This window comes from Salmo salar, chromosome ssa10 (assembly GCF_905237065.1).
Source record: "Salmo salar chromosome ssa10, Ssal_v3.1, whole genome shotgun sequence".
Classification (NCBI taxonomy): domain Eukaryota; kingdom Metazoa; phylum Chordata; class Actinopteri; order Salmoniformes; family Salmonidae; genus Salmo; species Salmo salar.
Window position 1 is genome coordinate 64,332,947 of NC_059451.1, and position 19,212 is coordinate 64,352,158.

General features: G+C 45.0%; 1 protein-coding gene across 4 annotated transcripts in view; it reads right to left on the reverse strand.

The window, feature by feature from the left end:
- The window catches only part of osbpl5 (oxysterol binding protein-like 5), a 153,023-nt gene that overhangs the window by 95,156 nt on the left and 38,655 nt on the right, over nt 1–19,212 (reverse strand). For 3 of the 4 annotated variants that reach the window (XM_014123857.2, XM_014123859.2, XM_014123860.2), the window contains one exon: nt 473–637. In XM_014123857.2, the coding sequence (XP_013979332.2) occupies nt 473–614 (142 nt within the window). In that variant the 5' untranslated portion in view covers nt 615–637. Of the gene's footprint in view, nt 1–472; nt 638–1,880; nt 1,904–19,212 lie in introns of those variants that run through there. The other variant, XM_014123861.2, reaches the window with a different exon arrangement.

Below are 19,212 nucleotides of genomic sequence, written 5' to 3' on the forward strand. Positions count from 1 at the left end.
CTAGTGGTAACCTGCTGGGACTGAAAGGTGACCCCTAGGGTTTATACTTCACCAAACATTCTTCTTAACAATACGTCCCTGGCGCTAGTGTAAAGGTATAACCGCGGTCCTGTGTGGCTCAGTGGGTAGAGCATGGTGTTTGCAACGCCAGGGTTGTGGGTTTGATTCCCACGGTGGACCAGTACGGGGAAAACATTTTTTTAATGAAATGTATTCACTACTGTAAGTCGCTCTGGATAAGAGCGTCTGCTAAATGACTAAAAATGTAAATGTAAAATAACCTAGTGCAGGCATTAAAATCTCTGTGCGGTGCGTGGTGAAGTCACAAGGTGGTTATGGAAACGTCTGGTGGAGTATATATCAAGGGGTGTATTCATTAGTGTACAAACGTGGCAAACAAGATTAGGTAGTTCCTCCCCGTTTTGGTGAGTTTGCATCAGTTTGGTTACTAGTGAAAACACACCAGCCTTACCTGGGCTGAGCGGGAAAAGCTCGCTTTCTCCTCCGTAAGACATGTTGCGGGTCAGAGAGCGGTGGTCGATCTTAGGAGGGGAGGGAGAGGTGGCGTTGGGAGACAGAGACATCCTCCGATGAAACAAGTTCTCCTCCTTCATCCTGTCTGCTGCCTACTCTTCCTCTGGGGGGGAGTGGAGAGAGGAGAGAGACTTGTTACTCACTCTGCCCAATCCAGATTACAAAAACAGCCTAGTATGTTGTAAATACTAAAAGTAGTAAATACTAAAATGGTGAAAAATAGTAAAGCACCGCATGAAGAGTAATCCAGACCATTAGATTTCGATCAAATACTCGACTAAAGGTTGGTAATTTTTGAAACCACTACACGAGTACAACATTTTCAAAATACGACTAGACTACTGAGCAGGGGTAACACGAAGACGAGTGTTCCAGTGCGGTGAAAATGTGTTAAGTAAGTCTCATTTTCAGTTGTGCGTTTGTGTGCTGTCCAGACAAACTGATACCCAAAACATCACCTTCAGCCCTGTTTCATATTTTAAAAAGTGAGCTTTCACATGTAGTGCTCTTCTGTCTTTTAGTCTCTTTCATATCTATTTCTACAGTTTCTCTCGCTACCTCATGATGGTTCCTCCCACCTCGCCGTTTTGGACTTTCAGAGAACCGTGCTCGACTCAGCTATGCTACGTCAGCCTGTCCACACAATGTGGCCGTATCACAATGCCAGTCTATGCGACCGACCATCTATACAATTGCCAGTCTGTGACAGGCAGGCTCTCCGTCACCGATTCGCTGACATCATCGCCACTCCACACAGAGCATGACAGTCACCAGGCTCACCATGTTTAGAGAGGAAAGGCAGACCTCAGCCTACACAACACACAGAGTCAACTGGCCCAGGGTCTGACCCTTAACGCCCAAAGAGGGTTGGTCAATAAATGACACTACTCACTCCTTTGTTTGGCTTTAACTGTGACGTAGGGGCGGCAGGTAGCCTAGCACTTAAGAGCGAAAGGTTGCTGGTTCGAATCACCGAGCCAACAAGGTGAAAAATCTGTCGATGGCACTTAACCCTAATTGCTTCTGTAATTCGCTCTGGATAAGAGCGGCTGCTAAATTACTCAAATGTAAACGTGATGTTATGTAGGAGCAGCAGTTGCATCCCTAGGGATAGTGAGGTCTGTACGTGTATTGATAATGAATGAAACAACGTACTACTCCCTCTATCACTCCACTCCCTACCACTTCCCCTTGGCCCTAAACATTCAATGTTTTCAGATCTGAAAGGTCTGGATAGGTCGGCTAGGCTTGGGCAGTGTAGTGGTATTGCTTCCGCCTTAGCCTTGATTTGCTGTGAACATCGAAAGGGAAGTATAGAGAGCACAATGGGACAGACACGAGCTCACCCTCTCCAGCCCCTCCCTGCTGCTCTTCTTTCTTCCTCCATGTGGCGTTCCACGATGAGTCATATACATACACAAACACACACACATATATATATATATATATATATATATACATATATAAATATATATATATATATATATATATATATATATACACACACACACACACACACACACACACACACACACACACACACACACACATATATATATATATATATATATATATATATATATATATAGGCCTAGGCTCGCTGGAGGCCTACAACTCAAGCCGGTCATGGCTCTCTCTTTTTCCTCTTTCTCAAAGAAAAGGTGCCCTCTACCACTTAATCTCTCAATCCACTCACACACCCATCCCCTATCTGCACTTCCTCTCTGCCCCCTCACGTCCCGCACTTTCTCGGTCTCTCTCGCTCCGGTCTCTCTCTCTCTGAATGAGAGCACAGTTGTTGAGAAAAGATACATCAAAAGACCACAGCTACAACACATTCAGAGTAGAAATGTGATCTATAATGTAGATATGGTGCAACTGCCTGACTACACAGCTTTTGAGCTAGACCATCACACAACTGCTTTTTTGCTGTTCAAACCTTAGCATATAAATTAATGTGTTTTAGTGTGTGTGAGGCAGAGGGGAGAGAGAAAGACGTGAGGAAGAGGAGAGAAAGATATGAGGAAGAGGTATAGAGAGAGAACGACGTGAGGAAGAGGAGAGGGACAGCGAGAGAGGGACAGGGAGAGCAAATGAAAGAGTGGGAGAATTTAGCCTTCCCCAAATTTCCCCTAGCTGGGTTGGTCTATAAATAGTCTCCTGCTGCTGCTGCAGTGTGTGTATGTGACAGAGGAGAGAGCGAGAGAGAGTAAGAGAGAGAGTGTGTAGGGTGGGTTGCAGAGCCGCAGCAGAGAGCCTGCTATTTCCATTGTTACACAACAGCCCACAGACACGGCGGCAGGCCAACGTCAGACAGAGAGGACAGACCCACTTCCCATGCCAGCCCAGACGCCGAGACCTTTTGGCAGACCCAATCTCGACAGGCAAAAACAGTTGGAGGGCAGGGGAATTATTGTTTGGGTGTGTTTCGTGGCTGTGTCCGTCTGCTTTTCCTCGCTAAGGGGGATTATACAAGCTCATGCTACAGTGGGGGGGGGAGATACTATACCGACCAATCCCAGCTCTCTCACACACACACACACACACTCCCCTCCGGGGGCAGAAAACAGTAAATGAGCACACATCTCCCAATCCCAGACCCACGATTAGTGCAGCAACGGTTTGGTTAAGGCCTGGGTCCTGCAAAACCTTTTACACACACACACGACTGAAGGTGTTTGAATAACATCACAGGGGTTTCTTCACCACAGTAAGACTACCCTCTACCCTCAAGAGTAGCGTTAGATGAACAGGAGAGAGAGGAGGCAGTGAGTACTGACGATGACATGCACTCTTGCATAGTCACTTAGCCCATGTTGCGTTATACGTGCGCTGAGTTATAGGTTGTGTATTAGCTTGTATATGTCTTGAGTGTGAGGGGACAGCGTCTGGCCTTTTGCTGCAGTAACTCTAGTCTGCCTGGGTGTGTAACGGAGACGACTGCAGCGAAGGAGAGACAACTGGACCTCCGCCACAGGAAGGAACAGACAATTAAACGTCCAAGTAGTTTGGAATAGGCACCGTTAGGCATCATGTTCCAACCGTACCAGTAATACTCACACTGCTCACAATCGGAGGGACAGAGGAAGGAGGACACGTGGGAGACGGGCTCGTCGTCAACTATCAATAGTGTCAAATAGGAGGGGAGAGGAGAGACTGAACTATTCTTAGAATGCATAGCTACAGTTCGACATTGCGAGTCATATGATCCATTGTTTCGACACGGTAACAATCAGCCAATCACATCAAAGTTTACTGGTCACGTACACAGTTTAGCAGATGTTATAGTGGGGGCAGCGAAATGCTTATGTTACTTGCTCCAAACAATGTAGTAAAATGTCAAACACGTACATTAATAATAAAAAAAAAAAAAAATGGCATAACGAATCCAATTAACAACCCAAATTGCATTGTAACAGTAATCCAAATGCAATCTATACATACAGCGCCTTCAGAAAGTATTCACACCCCTGGACTTTTTCCACATTTTGTTGTGTTACAGCCTGACTTTAAATACCCCATAATATCAAAGTGTAATTGTTTTGAGACATTTTTACAAATTAATTAGAAATGAAAAGCTAAAATGTTTAGACTCAATAAGTATTCAACCCCTTTGTTATGGCAAGCCTAAATAAGTTCAGGAGTACAATTTTGCTGAACAAGTCAAATAATAAGTTGCATGGAATCACTCTGTGTGCAATAACAGTTTAACATGATTTTTGAAATGGCTAAATCATCTCTGAACCCCACAGAAACAATTATCTGTAAGGTCCCGCAGTCGAGCAGTGAATTTCTAACACAGATTCACCCACAAAGACCAGGGAGGTTTTCCAATCCCTCAAAGAAGGGTACCTATTGGTAGATGGGTAAAAATTTTAAAAAGCAGACATTGAAAGGCCATGTTTCAAGTTTAAATTAGCCAATATAAATCGAATATACACCCCTTGTAGATGGCAATAAAACATTTACAAATCTGTAATTTCTCACACAACGCCCCCTCAAGTACATGACGCAGCCTATGATTTTGCCTGTGACACTCGTTCAGGTGAAGACTGTGGAGCTGAATGGGGATGACATCTGGTGAAGACACCGGTTCTACAAACAAGTAGCTATTACTCTTAGGCTTGGAGTCCTAGAATAAAACTAAAATGATCTGCTTGAAGGTAATAGTCTCTTTTCTAAGTGTACATGACTTTTGTTGGTAAAAAAAAAAAAAAAAAAGTCAAGAACTTGGAATTGCTAGCTGGCTTCTGACTTATGATACAGCTTGCCAGTTGCTATTAATGTATCAGGCAGCTTTACATGCGAAGAGAAATGGAAAAGCTATATTTGCTAAGCTATCCATCTGATTGATAGTTGATTAAACAAAAAGACATTAGCTAGCTTGAAACTGCTGCAGGTAAGTTAGCTAGCTACCACCATCAGTCTGAGGTCACTACCTTAGCTAAGTGGACTGTAGGTTTCTAGACAATAACAACTTCATTGTATTTGGAAAGTATTCAGACCCCTTAACTTTTTCCACATTTTGTTCTGTTACAGCCTTAATCTAAATGGAATATTTTTTTCAATCTACACGCAACACTCAATGACTAAGTGAAAATAGGTTTGTAGATATTTTTGCAAATGTATTACAAAGAAAACTACAGAAATACCTTATTGACATAAGTATTCAGACCCTTTGCTATGAGACTCGAAATTGAGCTCAGGTACATCCTGTTTCCATTGATCATCCTTGAGATGGACTCCAAGTTGTAGAAACACCTGTGGTAAATTCAATTGATTGAACATTATTTGGAAAGGCACACACCTGTCTATATAAGGTCCCACAGTTGACAGTGCATGTCAGAACAAAAAAAACAAGCCATGATGTCGAAGGAATTGTCTGTAGAGCTCTGAGACAGGATTGTGTCGAGGCAGATCTGGGGAAAGGTACCAAAACATTTCTGCAGCATTGAAGGTCCCCAAGAACACAGTGGCCTCCATTTTACATTGTTCACAAACACTGCGTATACGTAAACAAGCGTATATTTGGGGTTCTGATGGGTTACGACAGTTGAGCTAAACTCATGAGGCATTTATAAGTGATATTCCTCAATAATTAGTGGGTACATATCGTTAATGTGTAAGTCCAAAAATGTATGTAGCAACTGCAGATTGCCCCTTTACTTTTCTACAAAAACACTACAATCACACATAGTAGTAGGTCAAGGTGAAAAATCTTTGATGTTTATTTGAGCAAGGCACTTCACCCTAATTTGCTCCAGGGGCGCTGTACTACTATGGCTGACCCTGTAAAACAACACATTTCATTGCGCATATCCGGTGTGTGACAATGAAATATATGATTCATTATTATAGGCTAAAGCAAGCAACCACTACTGGTGTGGGCCATGCCCTGATCATAGTGAATGTAGCCTAGATGAATCAGCTAGGTTATTCAACGGCTCCCAAACGGCACACACCACTAGCAGGACTATGATGGCAATGGCTATGTTCCTAATGGCACCCTACTTCCTATATAGTGCACTACTTTTGACCCATAGGGCACTATATAGGGAATTTTGCAACAAATGTGAAATTATGAATGACTTGAAATAGGCTCTATTGTCCACACAATTTTGAGTGGTCTGGTAGGATAAACCCCAAAATACAAAAACAGTTGAGATTGGCGAGTCGGTAGAGCATGAGACTCTTAATCTCAGTGTCGTAGGTTCGTGCCCCATGTTGGGCACTTCCTTTAACTCCCGAGTGGCGTAGCGGTCTAAGGCACTGCATCTCAGTGCTAGAGGCCTCACTACAGACCCTGGCTCGATCCCGGGCTGTATCACAACCGGCCGTGATCGGGAGTCCCACAGGGCGGCGCACAATTGGCCCAGAGTCGTCCGGGTTAGGGGAGGGTTTCGCCGTGGTAGGCCGTCATTGTAAAATAAGAATTTGTTCTTTACTGACTTGCCTAGTTAAATGGTTAAATAAACATTTAAAAAGCAGCTGATCCCCTGACATATTGTCCCCGCTGTCTGTCAGTCCTATGACCATCACAACACCACACCGCTGTTAGGGAAAGTACCGTCTGGCACACCCTGATGACATACGACAGATGACTAGCAGCTCAAGCATGTGGCTCTGCAATGTGTGTGTGTGTTCGAGTTTTGAGAGGGAGATGATAAGATTGAATGGTGAGCCAGCTGTTTCTACATGATGGCACAGATTAAGGTCCTCTTGATTTTCTCTCTCTCTCTCCCTCTCCATCCATCCTCCCCCTCTCTCACCTCCCCTCATTCCTCCGACATCAGGATTTCTGGCTGGCCAGATGACCTACATACTGCATTGGTTGGGCTGCAGTCACATCCTCACACATACAAACCAGACTGGGTTCAAATACTATTTGAAATGATTTCAAATACTTTAGCTGGGCTTGATTGAGCTTGCCTGGTGCAAAATCTGCCCATCTACCATTCAGGCAGGCTAAAGCCCAGGTTTGACAGATACTTTATTTTAGTGGCTTTCTGCATCATGCATCTTGGTTACATTTCATAGCCTGGCTACCCAAACTCCTAGCTCCGGCCAAATGCTACGCCACGCCCACGGACGTTAGTTTTTTCCTCTGCAATGAGTCTGGATCCGAGTATCTACCCGACGATTTCTAGAACGCAAACACATTCTAACTGTTCTGATAGTCCCATTTTCAGATCACCACAAACGACTTCCAACGATGGCAGTCTCAGACTGAAGTGCAGTATTCAGCGAACATAGAACATCAGAAGAATTCAGCTTCCGTCGTCATGCAAGTTGCCTTACCCAACCATCTTCAGATGAATTAACTAAATCACTCTTGATAAGTGTCTGCTAAACAACTCAAATGTAAATGCGATGCATGCATGTGCATCCCCACACAACAAATAGCCCATCTCAAAAGACACCACACACACGATATGGAGAGCTAAGAGAAACAAATGCATATTACATTTGCAGAATATGGAACTATTCAGGAGAGGGGTTAGGAGATGCTGGCTCTTCCTATAACAGAAGGTAGTAGAAGCAGAGAAGAGATTGGCCTACATCAGGGGTGTCAAACTCATTTCGGCCCCGGGGCCGCATTCAGTCTTCAACGGAGGTCCGGAAGGCCGCACTGAAAATTGTTCATATTTCCATCACTGTCAAAATGTGCTAAAAAGTTGTCCTCTATCCATCGTTTTGGGAATATTCGATGCTCCCTGACTGCCTAGCTTTCATTTCAATGATTATTAGTGTGCTGGACACAGTCAAGAAACAGTATGAATGTAGGTCCATTATCATTTCTACTAAGACTGGGAATTGTCAGGGACCTCACGATAGTTAGGCGCCGATACGACATGTATTGCGATTCTCAACATGATATATGTATTGCGATTCGATACTGCGATCTTATTGCAATTTAATGTCCCAAAAGATATTGCTCACAATATGTCTGCTGCAGAGAGACAAGAGAGCATGATTCACTCATTTACAAAACTAGTTGTAAGTGGTGAAAGCATGTTGGCTCACTATTTAAAAAGAAGATGGAGAACAACATATAGGATAAAAAAATACCTGAGTTTTAGAGCAGGTACAGCCGACTAGCGCTAGCTAAAGCTACCTAGGGAAATAAATGTGGTATTTGGAGTCAAAGTATTGATATAACATTGTCCATAATATTGAGATATGTAACTATCGATTTCTCACTAATTTTGAAAATGTTTCTTGTCAAAGCCGCAGGCCATATATTTGACACCCCTGGCCTACATAAACCTCTCCCAAAGATGTATGCAGCTGTATAGCATTTCAGAGGACTATAAAAAGGAGATGGGATCAATTACTGATTGCATCCCAAATTGCACCGTATTCCCTACATAGTCCGTTTTTACCAGGGGCCTATGAACCCTGGTCAAAAGCAGTGTACTTTATAGGGGATAGGGTGGTTTAGCTAACTAGTCACAATAGGGTGGTTTAGCCAGGTCTATTTTAAGAAAGAGAGAATGTCATATGTGTACGTGTGCTTCCGGCTGCAGAATGACAGCTCTATGTTATACTGAGAGTGCTTAGCAGGAGCTAGAGCACGAACTGTGCATTTCTATTTGAAACGCTGGCTGGCTGGGAAAGGGGTGGTGGGGTGCATGGGCTATTCTAGATGCTGGTTGGGGGGGGGTGTGTGTGTGTGTGTGTGTGTGACTGATCAGGGGTATTTTGGGGAGCTCTCATGGGGAACAGTAAGAGGCCACTGGAGCAGAGCCCTCTGTCAGTGCCTGAGTGGGCAAGCTAGCTGAGGACAACAATCACAATCACTAGAGAGGCTGCTATATTCTAAGCTCCACTCAGTCCTGATGAAGACGAGGCCGTACAGGGACACGACTCCACTCAGTCCTGATGAAGACAAGGCCGTACAGGGACACGACTCCCGGGACTGGACTAGACTAATTTGGCAGAATGGGAATGTCTGTCCCAATCTATCTTTCTTGAGTTTGTTTTTTACAAAAAATGGTTTGTCACATATTGGTACATGTCCATTATATTAGTTATGCATCTCATTTACAGCATATAGATACAGAGCCTTTGAGCGGTCAACCTGCCAGACAGCACGAGAGCTGATGCTACAGCATCTCAAACAGTAAACGCATATGCCACGTTCACGTGCTAGTCAGAACTACGAAACTCTGAAATGTTCAACTTGCCAACTGATTGAATGTGGCACATGTATAACTACAACCAGTTAGCGAATCGAAAAATTCAGAGATTCCTAGTTCTGACTAGCAAATGAACGCAGCAATAGGCAACGGAAGGAAGGCTCCATCAGCGCTTCACAAACCACTTTGCAATGAGCTAGAGGAAGTATGCATTTTTAAAACATACTTACAGTGCACTCGGAAAGTATTCAGACCCCTTGACTTTTTCCACAGCTACGTTACAGCCTTATTCTAAAATGGATAAAAAATTTAAAAATCTCAATCTACACACAATATCAAAATAAAAAACAGATACCTTATTTACATATGTATTCAGTACCTGCGCTAGGAGACTCGAAATTGAGCTCAGTTGCATCCTGTTTCCATTTATCATCCTTGATGTTTCTTCAACTTGGAGTAAACCTGTGGTAAATGACATTGATTGGACATGATTTGGAAAGGCACACACATGTCTATCTAAGGTCCCACAGTTGACAGTGCATGTCAGAGCAAAAACCAAGCCATTAGGTTGAAGGAATTCTCCAAGACAGGATTGTGTCGAGGCACAGATCTGGGGAAGGGTACCAAAAAAAATGTCTGCAGCATTGAAGGTCCCCAAGAACAGTGGCCTCCACCTTCCTTAAATGTAAGAAGTTTGGAACCACCAATACTCTTCCTAGAGCTGGCTGCCCAACCCAGCCAAACTGAGCAATCGGGGGAGAAGGGGCTTGGTCAGGGAGGTGACCAAGAACCCGATGGTCACTCTGACAGTGCCTTCCAGAAGGACAACCATCTCTGCACCACTCCACCAATCAGGCCTCTATGGTAGAGTGGCCAGACGAAAGCCACTCAGTCAAAAGGCACATGACAGCCCGCTTGGAGTTTGCCAAAAAGACACCAAAAGGACCTCAGACCATGAGAAACAAGATTCTCTGGTCGGATGAAACCAAGATTGATCTCTTTGGCCTGAATGCCAAGCGTCACGTCTGGAGGAAACCTGGCACCATCCTTACGGTGAAGCATGGTGGTGGCAGCATCATGTAGAGGGGATGTTTTTCAGAGGCAGAGACTGGAAGACTAGTCAGGATCGAGGGAAAGATGAAAGGAGCAAAGTATAGAGAGATTCTTGATGAAAACCTGCTCCAGACCTCAGACTGGGGCGAAGGCTCACCTTCCAACAGAAACTAAATACATTACAAAGGAACGTCTTCATTAGTGTTATGTTAGCTAGCTACATAGTTGCCTTTGTATCATGATAAGGTGTAGTACTGAAACTATCGAGGTTACCTAGCCAGCTACACTTTCAAACAAAGTCAACAACGCAGCCACTGCTAGCTAGCCTACTTCACCAGCCAGCAGTACTGTATAATTTTAATCATTTTAGTCAATAAGATTTTTGCAACGTAAGCTTAACTTTCTGAACATTCGAGACGTGTAGTCCACTTGTCATTCCAATCTCCTTTGCATTAGCGTAGCCTCTTATGTAGCCTGTCAACTATGTGTCTGTCTATCCCTGTTCTCTCCTCTCTGCACAGGCCATACAAACGCTTCACACCGCGTGGCCGCTGCCACTCTAACGTGGTGGTCCCAGCGCGCACGACCCACGTGGAGTTAAAGGTCTCCGGCAGCCTCTGGAACTGCCGGTCTGCAGCCAACAAGGCAGAGTTCATCTCAGCCTATGCTACCCTCCAGTCCCTCGACTTCTTGGCACTGACGGAAACATGGATTACTACAGATAACACTGCTACTCCTACTGCTCTCTCCTCGTCTGCCCACGTGTTCTCGCACACCCCGAGAGCTTCTGGTCAGCGGGGTGGTGGCACTGGGATCCTCATCTCTCCGAAGTGGACATTCTCTTTTTCTCCCCTGACCCATCTGTCTATCGCCTCCTTTGAATTCCATGCTGTCACAGTTACCAGCCCTTTCAAGCATCCTTATCATTTATCGCCCTCCAGGTTCCCTTGGAGAGTTCATCAATGAGCTTGACGCCTTGATAAGTTCCTTTCCTGAGGATGGCTCACCTCTCACAGTTCTGGGTGACTAACCTCCCCACGTCTACCTTTGACTCATTCCTCTCTGCCTCCTTCTTTCCACTCCTCTCCTCTTTTGACCTCACCCTCTCACCTTCCCCCCCTACTCACAAGGCAGGCAATACGCTTGACCTCATCTTTACTAGATGCTGTTTTTCTACTAATCTCATTGCAACACCCCTCCAAGTCTCGTACCACTACCTTGTATCCCTTTCCCTCTCGCTCTCATCCAACACTTCTCACTCTGCCCCTACTCAGATGGTATTGCGCCATCCCAACCTTCGCTCTCTCTCCTCTTCCATCCTATCATCTCTTCCCTCTGCTCAAACCTTCTCCAACCTATCTCCTGATTCTGCCTCCTCAACCCTCCTCTCCTCCCTTTCTGCATCCTTTGACTCTCTATGTCCCCTATCCTCCAGGCCGGCTCGGTCCTCCCCTCCTGCTCCGTGGCTCGACGACTCATTGCGAGCTCACAGAACAGGGCTCCAGGCAGCCGAGCGGAAATGGAGGAAAACTCGCCTCCCTGCGGACCTGGCATCCTTTCACTCCCTCCTCTCTACATTTTCCTCTTCTGTCTCTGCTGCTAAAGCCACTTTCTACCACTCTAAATTCCAAGCATCTGCCTCTAACCCTAGGAAGCTTTTTGCCACCTTCTCCTCCCTCCTGAATCTCCCCCCCTCCTCCCTCTCTGCGGATGACTTCGTCAACCATTTTGAAAAGAAGGTCGACGACATCCGATCCTCGTTTGCTAAGTCAAACGACACCGCTGGTCCTGCTCACACTGCCCTACCCTGTGCTTTGACCTCTTTCTCCCCTCTCTCTCCAGATGAAATCTCGCGTCTTGTGACGGCCGGCCGCCCAACCACCTGCCCGCTTGACCCCATCCCCTCCTCTCTTCTCCAGACCATTTCCGGAGACCTTCTCCCTTACCTCACCTCGCTCATCAACTCATCCTTGACCGCTGGCTACGTCCCTTCCGTCTTCAAGAGAGTGAGAGTTGCACCCCTTCTGAAAAAACCTACACTCGATCCCTCCGATGTCAACAACTACAGACCAGTATCCCTTCTTTCTTTTCTCTCCAAAACTCTTGAACGTGCCGTCCTTGGCCAGCTCTCCTGCTATCTCTCAGAATGACCTTCTTGATCCAAATCAGTCAGGTTTCAAGACTGGTCATTCAACTGAGACTGCTCTTCTCTGTGTCACGGAGGCGCTCCGCACTGCTAAAGCTAACTCTCTCTCCTCTGCTCTCATCCTTCTAGACCTATCGGCTGCCTTTGACACTGTGAACCATCAGATCCTCCTCTCCACCCTCTCCGAGTTGGGCATCTCCGGCGCGGCCCACGCTTGGATTGCGTCCAACCTGACAGGTCGCTCCTACCAGGTGGCGTGGCGAGAATCTGTCTCCGCACCACGTGCTCTCACCACTGGTGTCCCCCAGGGCTCTGTTCTAGGCCCTCTCCTATTCTCGCTATACACCAAGTCACTTGGCTCTGTCACATGGTCTCTCCTATCATTGCTATGCAGACGACACACAATTAATCTGCTCCTTTCCCCCTTCTGATAACCAGGTGGCGAACCGCATCTCTGCATGTCTGGCAGACATATCAGTGTGGATGACGGATCACCACCTCAAGCTGAACCTCGGCAAGACGGAGCTGCTCTTCCTCCCAGGGAAGGAGTGCCCGTTCCATGATCTCGCCATCACGGTTGACAACTCCATTGTGTCCTCCTCCCAGAGTGCTAAGAACCTTGGCGTGACCCTGGACAACACCCTGTCGTTCTCAACTAACATCAAGGCGGTGACCCGATCCTGTAGGTTCATGCTCTACAACATTCGCAGAGTACGACCCTGCCTCACACAGGAAGCGGCGCAGGTCCTAATCCAGGCACTTGTCATCTCCCGTCTGGATTACTGCAACTCGCTGTTGGCTGGGCTCCCTGCCTGTGCCATTAAACCCCTACAACTCATCCAGAACGCCGCAGCCCGTCTGGTGTTCAACCTTCCCAAGTTCTCTCACGTCACCCCGCTCCTCCGCTCTCTCCACTGGCTTCCAGTTGAAGCTCGCATCCGCTACAAGACCATGGTGCTTGCCTACGAAGCTGTGAGGGGAACGGCACCTCCGTACCTTCAGGCTCTGATCAGGCCCTACACCCAAACAAGGGCACTGCGTTCATCCACCTCTGGCCTGCTCGCCTCCCTACCTCTGAGGAAGTACAGTTCTCGCTCAGCCCAGTCAAAACTGTTCGCTGCTCTGGCACCCCAATGGTGGAACAAGCTCCCTCACGACGCCAGGACAGCGGAGTCAATCACCACCTTCCGGAGACACCTGAAACCCCACCTCTTTAAGGAATACCTAGGATAGGATAAAGTAATCCTTCTAACCCCCCCCTTAAAAGATTTAGATGCACTATTGTAAAGTGGTTGTTCCACTGGATATCATAAGGTGAATGCGCCAATTTGTAAGTCGCTCTGGATAAGAGCATCTGCTAAATGACTTAAATGTAATGTAATGACAATGACCCTAAGCACACAGCCAAAACAATGCATGAGTGGCTTTGGGACGAGTCTCTGAATGTCCCTGATTGGCTCAGCCTCTCTGGAGAGGTCTGAAAATAGCTGTGCAGCACTGCTCCCCATCCAACCTGACAGAGCTTGAGAAGATCTGCAGAGAAGAATGGAAGAAACTCCCCAAATACAAGTGTGCCAAGCTTGTAGCATCATACACAAGAAGACTCGATGCTGTAATCGCTGCCAAAGGTGCTTCAACAAAGTACTGAGTAAAGGGTCTGAATACTTATGTAAATGTGATATCATTTATATTTATAAATTAGCAACAATTTTTATACACCTGTTTTTGCTTTGTCCTTATGGGGATATGTCTGTAGATGAGGAGAAAAAAAGAATTATCAATTTTAGAATAAGGCTTTAACGTAACAAAATGTAGAAAATTTAAGAGGTCTGAATACTTCCCAAATGCACTGTATATACACTTGTTTTCTGTCTACCTGTGGTGAAACTGATGTATTACTGACTGCCTTTGGTAAACATGGCATGAAATATGAAACCTGAAAGGACCTACAGACAAAAGAATGCCATGTAGACTTTTCATTTTGACCCGCATGACTGAAATGCTCCAACTTCGACTGAGTAAAATCCTATCATCAATACTGTCATTTAGTGCAGTATTGACTCCCGTACATGGCTTGAGACGGTCGTGAATGTTAACAAAGTCAGTGTATAGCTCAAGAAAGAGGAATGCATTTGAATTGGCTACTACACTTATCCTTTGTGTACTTACCAATAGTCAACTGAACAGTAGGACATGACCAGCATAACTGCAATAGCCTACTCCGACTTCAGCAGTGAAATGCCATCAAATGCACGCATTGTTATGTAGAGCTGCAGACTGCAGTAATGCATTATAGAGCTGCAGTAATGCATAGCAGGTCTAGGGTGTCTAGATCTATCTGCAGGTATGCTCTAGGCCGGGAGGCTGTGTGTCCATGTGTAGGCCAGGGACAGGCTCAGTAATGAGTGACTGAGGCTGAGCCTGTGGCACTGGGCCCTGCCAAACATGTTCCATGCTGAACCACAGCCAGGGACTTTACAGAGAGTCAATCAGTTGGCCAGCTAGCTTTGATAAACACTTGGATATAATCTTTTTTTTTTTTACATCTGGTTTACAATAACCAGAAAATGTAGAATATGAGCTACTGATAGAGCATCGGGTGTTTTACAATGCCAAGGAGGGATCCAGGAATGGTGAAAGGTTGCGGGACGGAGGCCTTTTTTCAGAGGCCGCTCCAGCAAAGCTGTGAGAGAAAGAAAAAAAACAGCACAGTGGGTCTTTTAGAAAGACTTCAGTCCAGGAGTCTATTACAGTCGCTGTCAGAACAGCTGTGCCCGTTCGCTAAAATGTGAGTCACGCTATTATTCCACTTTGAGCCTGCAGCCATGACTTTGAAGTGTATGGTGTCACTTCTGCTGCTCATTTAACTGGCAAGCTTTACTTCTCTCACACTTCCTTTCCATCCGTCTTCAGCTCCCGGCCGTCCCCCTCTGAGAATCAAGGACAGTCACAGTACAGTATACAGTACTTTAGTTTCGTTCAGAATTACACTAGTGTGGTTGACACGTCAAACCCGACGCCTCGGTGAACCTACAGCACACGCACGCAAACAGGCTCCTCCTCAGAGACGTCATTCAGAGTGTCTGCCGAACACAGGAACATCAGTGACCCTGGGTTAGAAAGGCCTAACCTATAATGCAGTCTGTTCCTTCATTTTGCACTGCTAAGTGAGCCATGTCTCCTGGACGCCAGTCACCGTGCAGGGTAGACACACAAGTAGTTCGTTTCTTGACTGACCTTATTAAAAAGGCACATGCAGCAAAGGCATAAGCAAACAATAATTTCATGACATGTTTTTTTTCCACTTTGCTTAACTTCCTTTTATGACTGAGAGGCGAAGTACCCACTCCCTTTTCCTACGTAGCACTATCAGTGTTTTTTCCTGCCTTTACCAATAAAACTGGGCCACAACTAGGCCTGTGCACAATTCCTTGTGAAAGACGTCTGCTGCTTGTGCGCTCTAAATTCAAGACGGTACGAAACAAACCTGTAGGCTAGTCAGTGGCTGCTGGGGTCTCCCGAAGACTGACACAAAAGCACACCACAAAGAAAATATCTAAATAAACACAGGGATTACTAATGCTGGGAAGAAAAGGGACTGATGTATGGGTGGGGGATGGGAGGAAGGAGTGTACAGGGAGACTAGATGAAGGGCACATGGCCACAGACAGAGAGCCGGCTCAAGTGTAGCAAGGGGCATGATGGATAAGGAGATTCACCAAAATACTGTTTGGGACTGTTGTGTCAAAGATAGTTTCTAGGTGACTTAGGCTTCATTTTAAGGCTTGAAGGAGAAAGGAAGCACACTGTAGAGGTCATAAGAACCTCCACAGACAATAGTGATGGAGGGAAAATGACACAGCCCTACGAATGAGTGACAGTTCCTATAGCTGCCTCCATTGTCTCAAAGTGTTAATGAGAGGGTGAACACGTCCTTCTAGAGCCAGCGATTATAATCATCATCATCCCAATAAACGGAGTGGCTACATACCCAGGCCTGGATGAACGTTTTGTGCATTCAAACAGATGCATGCCATGCTTTGCATATCATCTTCACAGTGGCTGGGGATACGTGCCCAACCGTATGGCATTCTCCAATAACAAAAAATCCTAACAGAAAATGGGGAGCTCATGGGGAAAAATAAGCAGACGAATTTAAAACTAGTACTCACATGGTAGAAGAATGAACCCCAGTCAGTCCACACAACAGATAGCCCGTAGCATTGTCAGTTTACCCTACTCTGAATGTAGCCTAGCTGTAAATGCCATTCCCCTCCATTACGATATACCTCTTGCACTCCTGGGAGAAAAGTTACAACTATAAAAAAAAAAAAATGGAAAAAAATGAACGTCAGCTAATTTGAGCTGTTTCATGGCAGTTTGAATTATGCATTACGGCTGAGTAAATGAGAATCTCTCCCACTCCGCAATTCCTATACAGCTACCGTTATATCATGACAACCAATGTTTTTCCTGATCTGAAAACCTCCCAAGCTAAAAATAAGAGAATAATGAGTGGTGGAGGAGCAGCCACTGGCAAGCTGCAGGAGGAGTTTTGAGCTTGTGGCTGATTAGACTTGTGTGTGAAGGGTGTGCTGTGGGGAGAACATGGCAGGTTATAGCCTAGCTCTTCAGAGAGCTGACCTCTCTTCGTCTGACACACATGCCTTCTCTGAAAGAGCCATATAGACCTACCAAAACAGAATGAGAGTTTGAGCAAGGAGGTAAAAGGTAACCATAGAAATAAAATCAATGTAATTCTATGGTGCCAACATAATGTAGCTGCAATGGAATTGCATGATGGACTCTAAGAGCATCGTAATAATGCTAATTTCATAGAAAAACAGCAAGGGTAGCAGCTTAACTATTTGAAATGGGTACTTTAGTGCTGCGTTCCGTTTCAAGGAGCAGAACCAGTGTGTCATTTCACAAAGCCCATCAGGGGCTTGGCTTTCAATAGTCCTGTCCTGTGTTAATAGGCAACTGCCCCCCCCCCAAAAAAAAAGAGACCGGAAGAGGAAGTATTTTGAGACTATGGAAAGCGCTTTCACACACACACACACACACACACACACACACACACACTAGTAGAAAATCGTCTGCAGTTTGAGCTGAGGGAGGATAGCAAGCCTACATAGAGAAAAAAAAACACACTGACCTGTGACCACGAGAACCTCCATGAAACACTACCTCCCACACTAAACCTCACTTAAGGCAGATAGTGAGGATCTACTTACAGGTCCAGATAAATACGGCTGTTCAACAAAAACAAGACACACTCATGAATGTTTTAAACTGCTGCTAGGGGAAAGTGAGTGAGTAGCCTAATTGGGTCAGGATGATGAAGAGTGCAAGTTCAGCCCTTTGTGTGGGTGGTCATCTGATGGCTTCAAGCTGTCACAACCTGAACTCAGCCACCTCAATGACTGTCATGGGACACACCGGGACGGGACAGTTATTGTCTAAGAAAAAAGAAGTTGGGTTGTTTATCAGCTACAATGTGTCTAAAGCCAAATGCAAGTACGCAACAAAAAATGCAGTTGTGCGTACTTGCGCAGCCCCACAATTTGTAATTTGACACAACTACGCAAGATGGGGTATTCTTAAGGCATTATCCATGATTAAATGGCTTCAGAATCATCATGTCTGCTTGTAAAAGCTGCTTTCAGATGTCTCCACTCCCACATTTAACCCAAACTGGTCTGCACAGTGCATAATGACAAATCTGGCCTGGGATCAGTTGTCTGGGGTTGCCCACCACTACACACACACACACACACACACACACAAACACGTCATCATGACAAAGGCCAACAGTAAGCCCATAAAGGTTTGATTTTAAAGGCAATATAGAATTATGCTCTGCAGTTTCCTGTATTCTACAATTATCTTGCCAGTATAGCAACATAAGGGATATTCTAGAGATGCCAAATTATGCGCTTACTCCAGCAGGACTAAACACTTCAAAAGGGGCCGGTGAAGGCTAAGCACAGTAGTAGGCCTACATTAGTACTAGACTAAAATTTAGAGCTGAAGGATAGAATAAATGTCTGGATACTAATTTATAAACTAATAGGTCTGGATACTATTTTAGATCAACATCCATTTCTGCATGAGAGCTACTTAAAATGTTACGTGTAACAATCCCCCCAAAAATTACAGCTTTCAAATAGGCACATTCTTATTTTCTCCTCTCCCCTGCAACTCTTCCCTTTATGATGGTTAATAAACAACTCTGAAGGGAGCCATATAAAATGTGATTTTATCCCAAATTATGTTTTATATTTTCCGAAATGGTGTTCTCAGTTGTATTACAATTGCTCAAAAAAAAGAAAATTCGATGTCAATGCTTAAATCATATCACCAATTTCTTGTCTGGAAGAAAACTAACAAATTGATAATTTTGTGTAATTTCCCTTTTATTTGCAGATCTAGCAAGTGAGGAACGTGCAGTCTAATGTGTAGCGATGGTTCTGTAGTGCTGCTGCCAATTTCAAACAACAAATAATATATAGATACCGATTATATACAGTATCAGTCAAACGTTTGGACACGCCTACTCATTCAAGGGTTTTTCTTTATTTTTACTATTTTCTACATTGTAGAAGAATAGTGAAGACGTCAAAACTATGAAATAGCACATGGAATCATGTATTAAACAAAAAAAAGTTTAAAACAAAATCAAAATATGTTTTAGATTTGAGATTCTTTGATTCTTCAAAGTAGCCACCCTTTGCCTTGATGACAGCTTTGCACACTCTTGGCATTATCTCAACCAACTTCATGGAATGCATTTCAATTAACAGGTGTGCCTTGTTAAAAGTTCATTTGTGGAATTTC